The sequence below is a fragment of the Marmota marmota genome, unplaced genomic scaffold, assembly GCF_001458135.2.
Source record: "Marmota marmota marmota unplaced genomic scaffold, marMar, whole genome shotgun sequence".
NCBI lineage: Eukaryota > Metazoa > Chordata > Mammalia > Rodentia > Sciuridae > Marmota > Marmota marmota.
The window spans coordinates 33,181,046-33,199,471 of record NW_026000026.1 but is presented as its reverse complement, the minus strand read 5'-3'; the positions used below and the strand labels follow the sequence as shown (position 1 = coordinate 33,199,471).

General features: G+C 36.2%; 1 protein-coding gene across 1 annotated transcript in view; it reads right to left on the bottom strand.

The window, feature by feature from the left end:
- Positions 1-12,019, bottom strand: part of Plcb1 (phospholipase C beta 1) — a 727,531-nt gene extending 715,512 nt beyond the window's left edge. Inside the window, exon 1 of the mRNA XM_048811856.1 lies at positions 11,904-12,019. Within this exon, the coding sequence (XP_048667813.1) occupies positions 11,904-12,019 (116 nt within the window). The remainder of the gene's footprint in view (positions 1-11,903) is intronic.
- Positions 12,020-18,426: the final 6,407 nt, after the last annotated feature.

Sequence of the window (18,426 nt, the reverse complement as noted above, 5' to 3'; positions counted from 1 at the left end):
AACTTTGCGCGCTGGGTCAGGCGCCTGGAAGCGGGGACGCAGCGGCACCTCCCGGCTCCAGAGGCCCACTGCAGCCAACGCCTGCGCCTCCCTCAGTGCCCTCTGAGCATGCCCCGTGCCCTAGTAGCAGGGGTACAAGGGGTGTCCGGGAGTATTTGCGATTCTTAGGGTTTTCTGGGGAACTTGGGCAGGAACGCAGGGAGAAAGGGAAGGTGTTGGGGACGAAGATAGAGGCAACCCATAGCTTGCAGTTCCAGCAGGAGCTCTCCAGCTTTTTTAAAAAGGGAATTATTATTTATTAACATAAGAGAGCAGTTGAGAGGTTTGAAGTGAGAGTTCTTTGAAGAAACCTTGCTGCTTCTTAAGGAAATTGGCAAGCATCGGTCTTGAAGTCCAGCGAACGGTTAAGTTGTACTTTTGAGATTTAAAAGTCGATCTTTAGGAAAGCAAAGGTTTTATTCCCAAGGGAGACAGGGGGTCCCCTCATATTCTTCTGTCAGTGTGTGTGTGTGTGTGTGTGTGTGTGTGTGTGTGTGTGTGTGAGAGAGAGAGAGAGAGAGAGAGAGAGAGAGAGAGAGATTTTATAATAGATACTTGGCTTATTTAGGAACATAGATCCAGGAATGTTTGTGTTTACTCATTTTTTTCAAACATGTCTCATTGGAGGAAGGTACAGGAGAAAAACATGGATAAAAGTTTAAAGCCTAATTATACCAAGCGTTGGAGAGGACTGCGGAGCAACTGGAACTCTCATCCATTGCTGGAGGAAATATAAAATTTTAAAGACACTTTGGAGAACAGTTTCTTGTGAAGTTAAATGTTTATTTATCATACAATCAAAAAATTCTACTCCTAGATTTTTGTCCAAGTGAAATGAAAACAGACTTGTACAGTAAGTTAATAACGTTTTTCATAATACCCTCAACTGGAAGCTGAGAATGCCAATGAACTAGTGAATAGATACACAAATTTGGTATGTCCAAATAATGGAACGCTATTCCACAATAAAAAGGAATGAACATTCAATGCCATGAGTGAATCCTATAAACTTTAAATTTAGTAGAAGAAGTCAGACCTAGTAGACCACATGCTACATGATTCCCTTTATAGGCATTCTTGAATAGAAGAGCTAGTCTATACTGAGAGAGAGCTTTCTCAAAGATTGACCAGGGAACATTTGAGGGTGAAAGAAATATTCTATATCATGTGTGTTTAAATTTGTCAAAGCTCATAAAACTGAATTCATAAAATGACTGAATTTATAGTTAAATTACATCTTATTTTAAATAAAGGGAGAAAACAGACTGTTCTCTACCTCCTGGGTCTCTATAAGACAAGGTTTATAAACTCAATCAAAAGATTATCAACAATCCAATAGGGGAATTTGCTGTATAATTTTGCAATGTATTCAAAAAATATAATGATCGCCCCTACATGTTTGGCACTATTTCAATCACCATGGGCAACCTGGTGAAAAAGACCCATGATTCCATGTCTTTGGGAGGTCTTCTCTTGACCTTGGAAGCCACTTTCCACCAAGAATTTCATTAAAAACCTGTTTCATTCTAATCATGCATTTCTAGACTATAACCTGAATCTGTCATACATAGTCCTTCTAAAAAGTGACGCTGACCTGCTAGTTGCCTCTCAGAAGACACTGTCAAGTTCTTATGTTGATTACCTTCAATTAAAAGACTGAGACAAAACCCTGCTTCCAGGGCTCTGTGCTTTCTCATTGTCCTTACAACTGATTCTACTAGATTGTTTTGCTCTGTTTCTATCCTTTCTTTTTCATTCCTTTCCTTTTTTCCCTTCAATTACTTTGTAATCCACTGAAAAGTTTACTGGGGAAATATATTTTCACCTATCAGAATGGCTTAGGAAGTCAAGACAGATCAAAGATGGGCCCACTAAAGGAAGAATTTGGAAGGTCATAAATGGGCTCTGAGCAAAATTAGAAGGTAGATAGGTTCCTTGCGTCTCTGTTCTTTGCTCTGTGCCCCTCCCTATATGTTTACATTTCGCTTGTGAACTTTTAGATTTCACTAAGTCATGCAGTGTATCTATCTACCCCACTGTTGTTAGACAATGTGACTTGCTTGGACAAGTGGGATGTTTGAAGGTGTGATATGAGCAAAGGCTTGAAATATGCTTCTGAGGTGGGGTTTGCCCTCTTAGGTTTCTGTTCACTGGCAGGAGATAAGCAACCATGTCTCAGGGAGCCTCTGATCCAAGGAGACACATGTGTCAGCAGACCTAAACCTAATTTGCAGTTTGGAGTCAAGCCCAGCAGAATTCACCCCAGATCTGCCAGAACCTAGCCAACCTGCAGACCCCTGAGCATGACAATAAATGTTCTTCTTTGAACACAGCAGAATTGGGGGTCATTTGTTATGCACCATTATCATGGGAATGGATGGTTGAGTATTTCATCAGGCATTCTTTATCCCTCCCAGCTGTTGCCGGGAATGTGAATGTAAAAAGAAGGGTAAAGCAGTAATATCTGCATAGAGATTGGCTTCAAAACAAACTTGGGCCTCTGGGGTTTTCATTTCTGTATTTTTTTTTTCAGCAAAATAATGGAAATGATGCAGCTTGATACAGGAAGAGTACAGAATAAATCCCTTCAAAATCGGGATGACACTTGAGGCAGCTTGATTCAACTCCCTAGTTTTGTACACCTTTTTTAAAGGATACTATGTAGAAATATTTTGTTTGTTTATTTGCTTGTTTCTTTTGTTTTTTAAGTGTGGGGATTTTTGCCATGCAAAGGAACCTGCAAGACAATTCAAAATCGTGTGAATCGGGCTTATGATCCATCCAGTTCAGTGCTTTGTTCTGTTTTTCTTTTTTGAAACAATAAGAAGGTCTGTGTTTTGTGAGAGCACAGAATTGCCTTTGGGAATGTCAGCCTCTGGGAGTTGGCAAAGTTAGCCTCTATTGACCAGAGGTCAGTGCACTAAGTTAAGCACTTCCCAGACATTCAGCAGTGTAACCCTTACTATTCATCAGCCTTCTTCACCCACTTTTTCTTAGAAGCATGCCCTGATTTTGTTTAGTCAGTATTGCTTAGGAAGGTGGTCCCTTCCTCTGTCCAGGAAATGAACTTGATTGGTCTAAACCAATTAAAGTAATTCCATTCTCCTTTGCTTTTCACTGGTGTAGAAGGTACATATGGGATCCAGATCTGACCAATGTGTATGGGAGTGTCTCTCTGTCTCTCTGTTGCTCCTTTTCTCTCCACCCCCTTCTTCCTCTCTCCTTATGTGAAGAGCACAGTTGAGTAGAAAAATGCAAATAGCCTTTTTCCTTCCTAACATCCCTAACTCTTTGAAGGATCTCTAGACTTCCTGTTAAGTAAAATAATAGATATCTTTATCAGTTATATCTCAGGGTTACTCTCAGCTGATCTGGTGGATGAAATTATTACTCCTTATTTTACTGATTATAAAGGCTTGGAGAAGTGAATTAATATCAAGGTTATACAAGGTGGAACTGAAATCGAAACCTAGAAAGTATGAATTTATGACCTTCACTCTAAACCATCATGGTTGTCCCTTATAAGATCTGGATAATTTCTCCCTGATTTTACTATAATAAAATATAAATATTTCTAATTCCCCTAGAACTTAGATTGTGGTATATATCCCACAACTGTCTTATCAGTTCATAACTTACTCCAGATCTGCCACCCTGGGAAGGACAGGTGATTTGATCTGAATTGATGTACTTTCCAATAGCTAGTTCTATCTGTAACTAGCTATGTGACCTTGGGGAAGTCTTTTACCACTTCTGGAATACAGTATGCTGATATAGGTAAATGAGGAAATAATGATGATGAGGAAGAAAGCTTATTATGTACTTGGCACTGTTTTAAGAATTTTTACTCTTACTTCATTAGTCCTCACAATAATGTTATGAACTTGATTACTGTCATCGATCTTTATTTTATACCTGAAACTGAGTAAAAGTGTTAAATGGTTGCACCAAATTTTTCAAGCTAGTAAGTGAAAGAACCAGAAGTGAAAGCCAGGCAGTTCGACCCTCTAGTCTGCAAATTTAATCACCATACTAAGTTAGCTTGAAGAGTGATTATAAAGATCAAATAAAATCATGTATGTAAGTCACTGTCACGTAGTTAGTGTTAATCAATAGTAATTAACACTTATAATTATTCTAAAATTATACTCTATTGCCTATATGTGCCCTAAAATAAAGCTTTCAGTGTTCAAAGATAGCACCCTATTTCTGTGATCTGTGATTTAGTCAACTTCTTTTTTGCCTCCATTGATTCTGTAAACTTTAATCATATCCATTTTCTTCTCTAACCTTCTAGAATTGAAAGGCTTTTCTCCATGATGAATAAATGAGGTTTGATTGCATCTAAGCACCAGGTTCTTTTATATTTTTTTTTAAATAAAGGAGATATATAAAGAAAAACTACCCAGAACCAGATACATCTGGGTTACAATAAATTATCTTTGGCACATAAAACCTTCCGTGTGTGCAGCTGCCCACTCTTTTGCTGCCTGGCTTGCAGGGATGGAGATGATCTTCACAGTGACCTTGGGAGCCACGTGTTGAAGAAGGCAGAGATTCTGCACCTACCCAGGATGATTCTGTAAACAAGAAACACGTTTGTAGACTCTTGGAGCCAAGAATTAAATGTCATCAACATCATGATTATCATTTCATTTCACATTAATAAAAGAGATAAGGTTTACACTTCTTAGATTATAAACAAGAAAATGCATCCTGTGAAGTGGCCAAGTTCTGACTCAGTGAAGTTTGTTATCCAGTGACACATGGAGACAGGCAGAGCCTCAAAAGAAGACAACTTAAAATTATCACTGGCACATGGAAGACAGCCATACCCTTCTTATTTGAACCCTTTCTTAACAGCACAATGTACTTCCCTAAATTCTGTCACACAAAAGAAATAAAGCTCTCAAATTGGTTTCCTTACAAAAATGGTGGTTTTTTTTCTTCTTGAAGAATAAGAAAAATGACCTTATATTCATTAGAGTTCTACTTTATCCTTCACTTAAAGCAAATGCTTTCATTGAAATCTGGATGATTGCCTTAAACACAATTTTGAAAAGAAAATTTGGAAGCTCAGATGCAAAAATGTTTAAAGAGAGGTACTCACTGCAGAAGCTGGATTTTCAGAAAACACTGGTGTTGGGAAGGGAGGACTGCAGATACAGTGCTTCAGGGTTGATCAGGTAGGTCTACCTCATCCTACTTCCCTCCTTGCTGTCTCTGAACCCTCACACATAGAGATGGAGACACACAAGTATCAAAACAATCTTCATGAGTCAGTATATTTTCCAGATATGTATCTTCTCTGTTCTACAAAAATAAATGTCAGCACAGCTCTGTGTCTTGCTTCAAATTAAACCACCAAACTTTGGGTCTCCAGTCATATCTATAGTTATAGGCAACAGAATCTAAAGAATTCTTTGTTTCATTTTCATGCTTTTGAACACTATGAATGGATTCACATTTAAAAAGAAGAAAAAAAATACCTTTTTGCCTTCTTCCAGGTTAATTTGAAATTAAATTGTACATTTCTGTACCTTCCCTTCTGATGCAAAGATTTCAATCACCATTAATACTATGGTAACACCTATAAAATAAGATAAATATCCACTAACATTTTTCCAAGGATGTTAATAAACATTGACATGACTTTGTTTCAGTTTAGAATTTCTCTTCCAATTAGCATTCTCTCATTTCACTGCTGTTATCCTACTTTAGGGAAAAAGAGCCAACTCTCTGTATCATTAGCTAAAATGATTCATTTAATTCTTTAAAATATACAGAAGAGGTAGAGAAAAGCCCCTCTGCAAAGGACAGCAAAGAGGCTGTTAAGAGATTTCTAGTTGCCATCCAGGTTACAGTCTCCTAGTGTCATTAGTAGTAGGACTCCACCTTAATTTAGAGTAGTAATGTTCTTTGTCCACAGACATTTCCTCTTTCTTGTTGGCTTCAGCCAACCATAAGATGACATTGAAAACATAAACAAGGAGAAAGAATAGAAGAGCAGAAAGATGAAAGTTATTGGGTGTCCCAGCCACAAACCACCCCAGATCACATAGATTTTGCTAGTTTATTTATTCATTTATTTGTCAGTGCTGTGAATGAACCCAGTAGCATTCTACCACTGTTACATCCCTTTTTTATTCTTTTTTTTTTTTTTTGGAACAGGGTTTCATTACCAGGCTGGTCTTCAACTGGAGATCCTCTGACCTCATCCTCTCAAATTTCTGAGATTACAGGTGTGTGCACCCCACCTGGCTCATATACATTTCTTGTAAGAGAAAGAAACAAGTTTCTCCCTTGTTTGAATTCCTGAAATTTGGGAGTTTTTACCTGAAGCAACCACAACCAATCCTAACAGATTTAGATGCAAACAGCAAATACCAAACACTTGTAACTGCTCATGCTCGTTACCCCTACAGATTCTCTAATTGTCTCTGAATACTCTGTGCCAACAGGTTAAGAAAAAGTCTTTTGGTTGGTTGGGTTTTTTTCACATATTTCCCAGGGTTCTGTTCTTGAAGAAATTACTGGTTCTCTGTTATTTTACCAAAAATGTAAATAACTTTGTCCTGGTCTCCCTGGAAGAAACACTGGCTTCCTTGAGGAGGAATTGTACTCAAAGTCTTTGTGAGGGTAACTAGAGAGGCAGACTGCAGAGATGATGCAGTTTATTGAAAACAAGTCCCCATGCTACTGTAGCAGCTACATAATTAGAGCAGATCTCACTATGTCAATCTGTGATGATTTACAGACTAACTACGAAGTTTCGCTTTTTCTCACTTGAATATCATCCTTTACATTCATGTTGATATTACAGTAAACAAGAGAATTAATGAAACAATATGCTTTGGACAATTTCATTCTTCATCTAACTAAATAGCATGACTCAAAAGAAAGCACTACATTCCAATTTCCCTCATATTTTAAAGACTGAAAAAACAAATAATCCTACATCACTGTTGAACCAGTTTCGTGATGCCAAACTGACTTTTTTAAAAAATTTGTTTATTTTTTATGGGGTGCTAAGGGTTGAACCTCATGCCTCACACAGGTTAGGCAAGCATTCTACCACGGACCCACAACACAGCCCCTGCCAAACTGATTCTTATAGATAAAAAAATAATGTTGAGCTGGGATTTTGCAGACATAACAAAAGGTACTAGCTCTCACTTAAAGGCACTAAACTCCTGAATCTACTGAAATTAATTCAATTTGTACATTTGTATTAAGTAAATAGAAATATTTTATAACAACATGAGCATTTCTCTACTATAAATTACCCCCATTAGTGCATAGTAAATATCAGATGGACATGTACAAATATGTACAAAGAGCAAGAAAGAACAACTAAACTGAGCAACAGATGGCAGTGATTATGTTACAAATAGAAAAAAAATAACCTGGAAAATGGTTTTCTTAAAATTGTGGTAAAATTTTTCAAATCATTAATATGAATATTCACAAAATATCCCCATTTTCTTGCCTACATAGAAAGAACAAAGAAACTGCTTTAAACACAAGCAGTCATTTTTTGTAGTCATGATTAACAAAAGAAAAATAAGATTGTAAATAAAAACAATGAAGAGAAAATCCTCCTTCTCTAACAAACTATACTGATTTTTAAGCTGTGTTGCCACTGCATCTTCCAGAATGAAACTAGGTAAAATTCACAACATTCTACAGTGTAATTCTAAATTTACCAGGTATAGTTTATGATGCTAGCTCCTGATGACTTTCAAAATTCATGTGTTAGGAAGAACATAATCTCTAATTGTACAGCAAGGATAGGTAAACATTTTTGGCAAAAGTCAGACAGTAAGTATTTCGGGCTTTGTAAATCATATGGTTTCTATCACAACTGCTCAATTCCACCATGGTAGACTGAAACAGGCATAGCCTATAGATCAATGACAGGGTATATCTATATCTCAATAAAGCTTTATTTACAAAAAAAAAAAAAGTGGCAGGCTTTATTTGATCCATGTAATCTGCCAGTCCCTGATTAATAGGAAGAAATCTCCTCTAAATTTCTTGAAATTTATGCTGTCACCCTTAAAATAAGTAAGCATTTATTGCTTTATAATTGTGTCATTTATTTTTCTGTGATATGAAATAGGTGGCCTTAATTAATCCCACTGTTACATAAACAAGAAAGCATACTTGAAGCAGGATGTATTTTATACATGAAAACAAAGATCTGACTTGACTAGGTAAAGGTAAGTAAATATAATGTGGACCCTGTCAGCTTTTGCATCACTATGACCAAAATACCAATAAGAACAACTTAGAAAATTTCATTTGGGGTTCAGGGTTTCAGAGATCTCAGTCCACCAATGCCAAAATTCCATTGCTCTGGGCCCAAGGTGAGGCAGAACATCATGGCAGAAGGGTGTGTTGGAGGAGTGCTGCTTCATTCTTGGCAGCCACAGAAACAGAGAGAAGAGAAAAGGGGCAGCAGGAAGATAAACTTTCCAAGGCCAGTGACCCACCTCATCTAGCCATGCCCACCTGCCTACAGTTACTACCCAGTCAGTCTATTCAAACTAGGAAGGACTGATCAGGTCACAGCTCTCATAATCAAATAATTTCACCTGTGAATATTTTTGCATTAATAGGAGTTTTAGGGGACACTTCATAACCAAACCCATAATAATGATGCTTCAACAAAAACAACCTGAGAACAGGAAATCCATCATAAAGAAAAATCTAAAGGAAACTCCTTCCAAAATACATATTCCCCCCAAAAATCTATGAGCTAATTTGTAACTGTGCAAATTAATCTTCTCCAGAAATACTTGAGAAACTCAGTTATTAAAATAACACTTCTTCTTAGCATTATTTACATAAATGAAATTTAAAAACTACCAAACATATATAGATAATTGCCTAGCTCTCATTAAATATGACTACAGGGCTAAAACCTGTTTTGTGAGGTTTCTTTTTCCCCATACTTTTCCAAAGATAGCAAAGTCACCCTAAATATATTGAGTTCCTACTGTGTAACAGGAAATCTACTGGAGTCTATAATTGAATTTCTCTCTTTCGTGACCTAGGAATCTAGTAAATAGGAAACTATTGATATAATTTAGCACCTTGCTGCTCAATGTGTGATACACAGACCAGCATCAGCATCGCTTATGAGCTATTTGGGTAAGAGAATCCTGGGCTCCATACCTAACCTATAGTAACAGAGAGTACATTTTAGCCAGTAGCCAGGGCATTGGTACATACCTTGGAGTGAAGTAGAACCTGGGCAATCTATTACTGACACAGTCAGGTATGTGACTCTATTGTCCTGCAATCCTGCTTTCAACTTCCTTGGGATCTAATTACTTATCAAAGATCTTGACATTGAGAAGAATACAAAAGGGTTGTTGACATAATATAATCATAGAACCTTGTAGACATGTATGCAAAGAAGCCTTGCTCCTTAAGATGATTATTCTTTACAGAATAACTGAGGTCACTTCTGTGCATGAAAAAATATGCTGAGTTTTGAGAGACTGTTGAAGTTTGGTTAAATACCATCCATGTTGGTATGATATTCCATGAGTCACTTATTTATCACTTAGTTACTTACATGGTTTTATGTGTTATAGTTAAAAAAATGAACCACATAAGAAAGCTAATATATTATTTTAAAGAGAGAGAGAGAGAAAGAGAGAGAGAGAGAGAGAGAGAGAGAGAGAGAATTTTAATATTTATTTTTTAGTTTTCGGCAGACACAACATCTTTGTTTGTATGTGGTGCTGAGGATTGAACCCGGGTCGCACGCATGGTAGGCGAGCGCCGTGCGCCACTTGAGCCACATCCCCAGCCCCAGAAAGCTAATATATTGCTCAATTTTAATTCTCATGTTAGGGAACAGACAGGTGAGGATTGTAGAAACACAGAATAATTCTATAAAATGAGCCCACTCTGCTGACCCCAATGCTTTAATTTCCAAGAAGCAATTTACCTGCAGCCTTGACTGGCCTAAATGACAGATATGTCACATTCCTCAGCAAAATTACCTGTTAACTGAAGAAGAAAAGCAGGACCAAGTTCATGTTCATGGGAGGAATCCAGGAGACTCTTGTGATCAGATCCTGAAATTCTAGGAGATAAGGATAGTTCTTCCTAACTATAAAATCTGTAAAAGCTTATGGTTAAGAGTTCCATTAGAACCTGTCAGCATGGGCCAAGGTGACCTAGTATTGTCATGACAGTGAGGATGAAAGTCAGATGTCATCTTACTGTCAGTCAAAAGTCAAAAGGTGGATCTGGGCAGGACTCTCTGGAAACTTCTCTGCGATGCCCAATAAAACAAACATTAATATATATATATATATAACATTTATATTTATATTTTGTAGATAGACACAATACCTCTATTTTATTTTTATATGGTGCAGGAGGATCAAACCCAGTGCCTCATGTGCGCCAGGCGAGCACTGAGCGATAACCCCTACCCCGTCTCTTTCCTCTTTGAATGGACCCACTCTCTCCCTTGAGAGTGTCTCCCTTCCCTTTTTCTATCCCTTCAATAAACTCATTCCTGTTATTCTGAAAAGACATGTCTGAAATCTTTCTGACTTGATCGAAAGAATTGGGATTTGAGGGTCTTCACACTGCCTCAGTTTCTCAGAAGGCCCCAGCTCTGCTACACTCAGAAATGCCTTCCCTCTTTGTCACTAAACAGTGAGAAAATTGATTTTCATCCTCATCATACAATGACAGGTGCTACTCAGAAAAAGGGCCATGCATGATCATAAGTTGCTAATACTTGATATTTGAGCTTTAAACTGTTGCAATGAATAATTTATAAAATTATTTGACCCTTTGTATATATGCAATTTCTGATTTCTAATTTAATCAAAACTTTCATTAAATTTTTAATGAGACCAATGAAAATGCTCCATATTTAGAAATGTGTTGTTTTTAGGTAATAAAGTTTATTCTATTTTGTACTTGATTTCAGGGGAAGGAGACAGAAGGAGGTTTGGTGACTGCTTTCTTGTTGACTGGCCTTTTCTGTAAAGTTGCTTAACAGGTTTGGGTTCTCAAGAATGTGTGATAAAATCTGTAGATAAAGGTTAGACAAAGAACTACAGTACTGGGGGGGGGGGAATATACTTCACATCTAGAAAATAGTTGCTTGGTGATGGTGATGACGACAATATGTGTGCAAATGTGCTTGTGTGTCTCTGTGTGTGTTTGTTCCCATATGTGTCTTCATGGTTAAAAGCTCCAATCAAACTGTTCATTTTCAGCAATATTTGTCTTCACTTTTTAAATACTGAACCAGTAAGTAATTTCATAGAAATAATGTTTTTAACATTTAGATTTTACTGTCATCAAATTATAAAAACACTTAGTTTTAAAGGATCAAATAACTACAAAGCTTTGCTCATCCAATTTTCTTCATAAATACTTTCAACTATTTCCATTGATTCTTATAGCATTTAGCCCCCATGTCATTAAATACTGTGTTTATATTTTACTTAGTGATTCACTCCATTCATTGTGTTGATATCTCAGCACTAAAGATAAGTAAATTACTTTTATCAATGTCCCCTCCAGTTTTTCCCCTTGCCCACCTATCCTACCAGGAATATGAACTTAACTCTGGTGAACTCAATAGTTCATGTTTATATTGCTACTATATATATTAGTGGTTGAGTGCAAGCTAAGCAACTCTGCTATATTTAGTTTTAATCTTCTCTGCAAAGTTTTTTTGTTGTTGTTGTTGTTCTGAGTACCTTGTTTTATCATTTCATCAGCTAGTTTTTATACTTACCACTAATTCAAGACAGATAATATTCTCAGTTGTTGAAAATTCCTGTGATGTGTGCAGACTTGTTGAGTGTTTTCTGAACCTTTTCTTCTTCAAGGGGTATTTTTTTGGAGACTTCTGCCCTGCTCCAATCTGGTTCCACACTCTGGCCTGTAGGAGTTTCCCCTTCACCATCAGAACTCCATCAGACTTTTCCATGTTGCTGTGTTGGAACCCTTAATTCTTGTCTTAACTGTTTTGTTTAACTCTCTTGTTTTCAAGGATTTTATCTCTATGTGGCTTCATGAGAAGGTAAGCAGGAAAGTAAATTGTTTGAAAGCTGACACGTGTGAAAATGCCTTTATTCTACCTTTCGTGATTAATTAGTAAGTTGGCTAAACTGAAATTTTCTAGTTTAGAAACTAAATTTTCTCGCAACTTGGAGGGCTTACTCTCTTTCATTATTTTTTAGCAATATTGCTCTTAAGAAATCTGATTGTCTTTTTTGATCCTCCATATGAAAACTATTCGTTTCATTTTGTTTTATTTCAGGAAATTTGTGGAACCTCCTCTTTGCCCTCCAGTGTTCTGAGTTTATGTGACTTTTGGACTTTGTGTTATATTCAATTACTATGTAGGACACTCAGTGAGGTCTTTTAATTTAGAAAAGTATGTCTCATAATTCTGGGCAATGTTCTAGAATTATTTCTCTGATTACTTCTTCATATGCTCTCCTTCTGGAAGACTTCATATTTGGGTTATCAAGCCTCGTAGATTAGTCCTCTAATTGTCTTATCTTTACTGCCTTCCATGTCTTTATCTTTTTGCTCTAATTTCTGTGGAATTTTCTAACTTAACACTTCTGTTTCAGTTTTCATCTCTGCCATCATTTTTTTTTTCTTTTGAAGACATTTTTTCACTTGCTGAACAGTCATTTTCATAGCATCCTGGTTTCACTGGCAATTCCATAATGTTAATCTACTTTGTTTATTTTTAAAGTCTTCTAATAGCTGGTCTGTTTTTCCATCTGGTTACTATTTCCTGGTTGCTTTGTCTCCATTTTCACACTGGACACTTCCCATAAATATCTGATGATCTTTGGCTGCCAGTTTATCTTAACCTGTGGAGTGAGAGAGAGAAAAAAAAAAGAAAGAAAGAAAACAATGATTGAAAACTATAGGTGCAGGAGCAGGGCTTCCAAATTGTGGTTCATACCTTATGGTAATCAGAGTGGGCTATTCAGTGGGTTACTTCAGTATTAATATCTTTTAGATTTTTCTTTTATCTTGGCCATATACCTCAGCAAAAACTCCCCTGAGTTAGAATATTGGTGCATTTTAAATTGTGACCTCAGGCTATCATGATTTATAGAGTGCTTTTTACATGTTTATTTTATGCACACTACCTCATTGTATATTTACAAATACCCTATGAGACAAGTAACATTATTATCTCCAATTTAAAGTTTAAAAAATGAAGTTGAGGGGAGTGAACCTCACCTTATTGATATCATGCAATTAGAAATGTGGGAACCAGAATTTGAACCCCAAACTCATCATTCTCTAACATCGATTGTTAAAATGACTATTATTTTAAATGTTAGAAATATTCCACTGAATATTTTAGTGAACAAGTTGTTAAGATAGATAGTCAGAAATGGTAGAAAAATAAAAGTCAATGCAGAAATCATAAATTTAAGTTTGCACAAGATTTTTTAAGAGTAAAGTGTAAGTTTTATTTTTTAATTAATTAATATGTTTTATTCCAATTTGTTAATATATGACAGTAGAATGCATTACAATTCATATTACATATATAGAGCACATTTTTTCATATCTCTGGTTGTATACAAAGTATATTCACACCATTTATGTCTTCATACATGTACTTAGGGTAATGATGTCTAACTCATTCCACCATCTTTTCTACCCCCATCCCCCTCCCTTCCCCTCCCACCCCATTGCCATATCTAGAGTTCATCTAATCCTCTCATGCTTCCCCTCCCAACCTCACTAAGAATCAGCCTCCTTATATCAGAGAAAACATTCGGCATTTGTTTCTTGAGATTAGCTAACTTCACTTAGCATTATATTCTCCAACTCCATCCATTTACCTCCAAATGGCCTGATTTTATTCTCTTTTATTGCTGAATAATATTCCATTGTGTATATGTTCCATGGTTTCTTTATTCATTCAACTATTGAAGGGCATCTAGTTTGGTTCCAAAATTTAGCTATTGTGAATTGTGCTGCTATAAACATTGATGTGTCTGTGACCCTGTAGTATGCTGTTTTTAAGTCCTTTGGGTATAGACCAGGGAGTGAGATAGCTGGGTCAAATGGTGGTTCCATTCCAAGTTTTCTGAGGAATCTCCATACTGCTTTCCATATTGGCTGCACCAACTTGCAGTCCCACCAGCAATGTATGAGTGTGACTTTTTCCCAACATCCTCGCCAACACTTATTGTTTGTATTCTTAATAGCTGCCATTCTGACTGGAGTGAGATGAAATCTTAGAGTGGTTTTGATTTACATTTCTCTAATTGCTAGAGATGTTGAAAATTTTTTTATATATGAGTGTTGATTGATTGTATACCCTTTTCTGAGAAGTGTCTCTTCAGTTCCTTGTCCCATTTATTGATTGGGTTATTTGTTTTTTGGTGTTAAGGCTTTTGAATGCTTTATATATCCTAGAGATTAGTGCTCTATCTGATGCGTGAGGGCTAAAGATTTTTTCCCATTCTGTAGGCTCTCTATTCACCTCACTGATTGTTTCTTTTGCTGAGAAGAAGCTTTTTAGTTTGAATCCATCTCATTTATTGATTATTAATTTTAATTCTTACACTATAGGAGTCTCACTAAGGAAGCTGGGGCCTAATCTGACATGATGGAGATTTGGGCCTACTTTTTCTTCAGTTAGGCACAAGGTCTCTGGTTTAATACCTAGGTCCTTGATCCACTTCGGGTTGAGTTTTGTGCATGGTGAGAAATAGAGGTTTAATTTCATTTTCTTGCATGTGGATTTCCAGTTTTCCCAACACCATTTGTTGAAAAGGCTATCTTTTCTCCAATGTATGTTTTTCATGCCTTTGTCTAATATGACATGACTGTAATTATGTAGGTTTGTCTCTGTGTCCTCTATTCTGTACCATCAGTCTGCAGGTCTATTTTGGTGCCAATAGCATGCTGTTTTGTTACTATTGCTCTGTAGTATAATTTAAGGTCTTGAATAGTGATGCCCCAGCATCAATCTTCTTGCTAAGGATTGCTTTGGCTATTCTGGGTCTCTTATTTTTCCAGATGAATTTCATGACTGTTTTTTCTGTTTCTATGAGGAATAACATTGGGATTTTGATTGGGATTGCATTGAATATGTATAGTGCTTTTGGCAGTATGGTCATCTTGACAATATTAATTCTGCCTATCCAAGAACAAGGTAGATCTTTTCATCTTCTAAGGTCTTCTTTGATTTCTTTCTTTAGCATTCTGTAGTTTTCATTGTAGAGTTCTTTCACTAAGTTGATTCCCAAGGTGTTTTTTTTAGGCTATTATAAATGGAGTGGTTTTCCTACTTTCTCTTTCTGAGGATTTGTCCCTGATGTACAGGAATGCCTTTGATTTATGGCCACTTTGCTGAATTCATTTATTAGTTCTAGAAGATTTCTGGTGGAATTTTGGGGTCTTCTAGGTATAGAATCATATCATTGGCAAATAGTGATAATTTGAGTTCTTCTTTTCCTATCTGTATCCCTTTAATTTCTTTAATCTATCTAATTGCTCTGGCTAGAGTTTCAAGAACTATGTTAAATAGAAATGGTGAAAGAGGGCATCCCTGTCTTGTTCCAGTTTTTAGAGGGAATGCTTTGAATTTTTCTCCATTTAGAATGATGTTAGCCTGGGGCTTAACATAGATAGCTTTACAATGTTGAGATATGTTCCTGATATCCCTAAGATAGTGCACCAAGATCAAGTAAGGTTCATCCCAAATATGTAAGGTTGGTTCAACATACAGAAATCAATAAATGTAATTCATCACATTAATAGACTCAAAGATAAAAGTCATATGATCATCTCAATAGATGCAGAGAAAACATTTGACAAAATACAGCACCCCCTTCATGTTACACAAGATTTTAATGTCCACATTGAGCATGGAGATTGGCACAGGCTTTTGGATTCCAAAGCAAATCAGTAAGCTGAAGAGATGAAAACTTGAGAGAAGAAAAATTCTAACTTGAACTTGTTTAATGAAATTCTGAAGTAACCACAGTTTTCCCATGTAACTCCTACACGTAAAATTCTCTGATGTTTTAAAGCCCAACTATATCTAATAAAAGCATTGCAGATTACAGGATAACATTTGGAATTATTTTCTCATTTCATGATTGGTTAGAGATCTATGGACTCCTGCATGCATTCCTGCTGTATTTTCTCAATTCAAACCTTCTCTAAGGAGTAAGCATTAGCTAAGCATCTACCTATGCTGTATTCTGAAATATCTAAAACAATAAATGATGTCACTTTTTTTTGCTTCTTCTTTTCTTTTCAATGGGGTTACATTCACTGTTTTCTTAATTACATAATTTTATATTTTCTATAGTTATTTCCCAATAGTATTCTTTAATTCTATTTTCTCCATACTTGGTATTTATATAAACAAACAGACAAACAAATAAAAATGATCCAGTGTTTCCTTCCATTTGACTAAAGTCATTCAATTTATGACTTTCATTGTTTCTTTTGAGAAATCCTAAAACCAAAAAAAAAAAAAAACCTCTTTGTTCTTAATAAAGACTAAACAAATAGATGTTACTGTCATTGACATGAATTTCTCCTGGGAGCTCCATGTTTAAAGAAAAAAAAATTCTACAGCTGCAAGAGCAAATAATTGTAAATAACTACCCCCTACAGACACTTTTTTGTATTGAGAACTTCAAGTATATGTGCTATTTAACTGTTTTTTTAATTGGAAGACATATTTCCAAATATGGTTATGTAAAGAATTTCTTCCTTCTAAAAATACAAGTGAGATGGAAGCTTTCAAGAAGTGACATGGGTTTATTCTGTAAATCAAATCCAATAGGTAAGATAAATATCGACTTTATTATTGTGCTGTTAAAAGAGTGGGTGAGGAGCGTGTCACACCACTAGTTACTACATTTGATTTGGTTGCTCAAGTAACACAAGTGGGATGTTTCAGATATTAGAAAATGTATGTCAGCCAAACTTGTACATTCATAAAAATAGTTGGCATGTCTTATAGAGCCCTCTAAGTACAAATTTGGCTTGCCTGTTGTAGTGGCATGCTGGTGTAGCAATGTCCAAATTTCTGAAGCTTCCCAGATGTTTATAAGCCTTCCAGAGTTGCTCATGTGGAAATTCAAACAGAGTTCTGTGCTAGACTGAATGCAAAAAAAAATGGGGGCAGGGGGCAATTCTCTGGGAGAAGTATTCACACCCTTGACAATGTGATTTTGCAGCTTCTCCCATCCAGCAGTGGAATCTCTCTGCCTACTTCAAAAATATGGCCTGGTCTTGGGACTAACAGAATAGTGCCAAAGTGAAATGTGCCAGTTCTAAGCTTAAGTATCAACCATGCCTAGGCACCATGAGAAATCAGCCCTGGCTATTCTTAATAGAGGGATGCAGAAACCAATGAAAAAAAAAAGCTGTCATTCCATCTTAACCCATCCTAGGCCAGCGTAGAGCCAGACAAGGTCAAGAGAGCTGCTTTCCAATCCACAACTGATTGCAGACATCTGGGTGTGTTCATTTAGTACCAAAGGCCTTCTCCTGTTGATCCACATAGTCACAAGCATCAATGTTCTAAACCAGAGTTTGGGGGTAGCTTCCAACACAGCATTGTTGTGGGAATAGATAAATGATATGAGTACAAAGATCCCAAACTATTAAACTCAAATCTAACCATATTTTGAACAGATTTATTACTGTTTGTAATCAATTCTTTCATGTTTCCTTTCCAGCCCAGGGTTTGCTTCCATTTGACCAAAGTCATTCAAATTATGACTTTCATTTGTTCTCTTGAGAAACCCTAAAAAATTCCATTTCCACAGATTGGGATTCTGACTCTAACTTTAGTCAAGACTAACAAAACACTATTTATGTAATATGAAAATAAATTGATGTAGCAAACATAATGACTCACTACCTAAACTAACCTTAGGAGCAAGTTTCATTTTTATGACATTTGACATTTTTTGATTGCTTATTCTTTTCTTTTATTCCAGAAAAAACTCTGGAGGTAAATATCTCACCATCCCCATTTCTCACACAAGAAATCTGAATCATAAACTCAGTGTATGACTTTTCAATTTTCACTTTACTTTTCATAATAGGTTGAAATGAAAACATCTTTTCTCTATTCTAGTTAGGACATGCTCCCTCTCAAACCTCATGACCTATTCTGCAGAAAATAAAGGCAAGTATATATCTTTCTAGATATTTAATATGTTTGACAGTTATATATTATATGATTATAGTATTTTATAATTAGGGAGTGCCTTAGGGATTTCAAGATTTTGAAGAAGAGGAGAAATTAAATGTCTCTCTCTTTCTTTTCTTTCTTTCTTTTTTTTTTTTTTTTTGGTGCTGGGGATTGAACCCTGT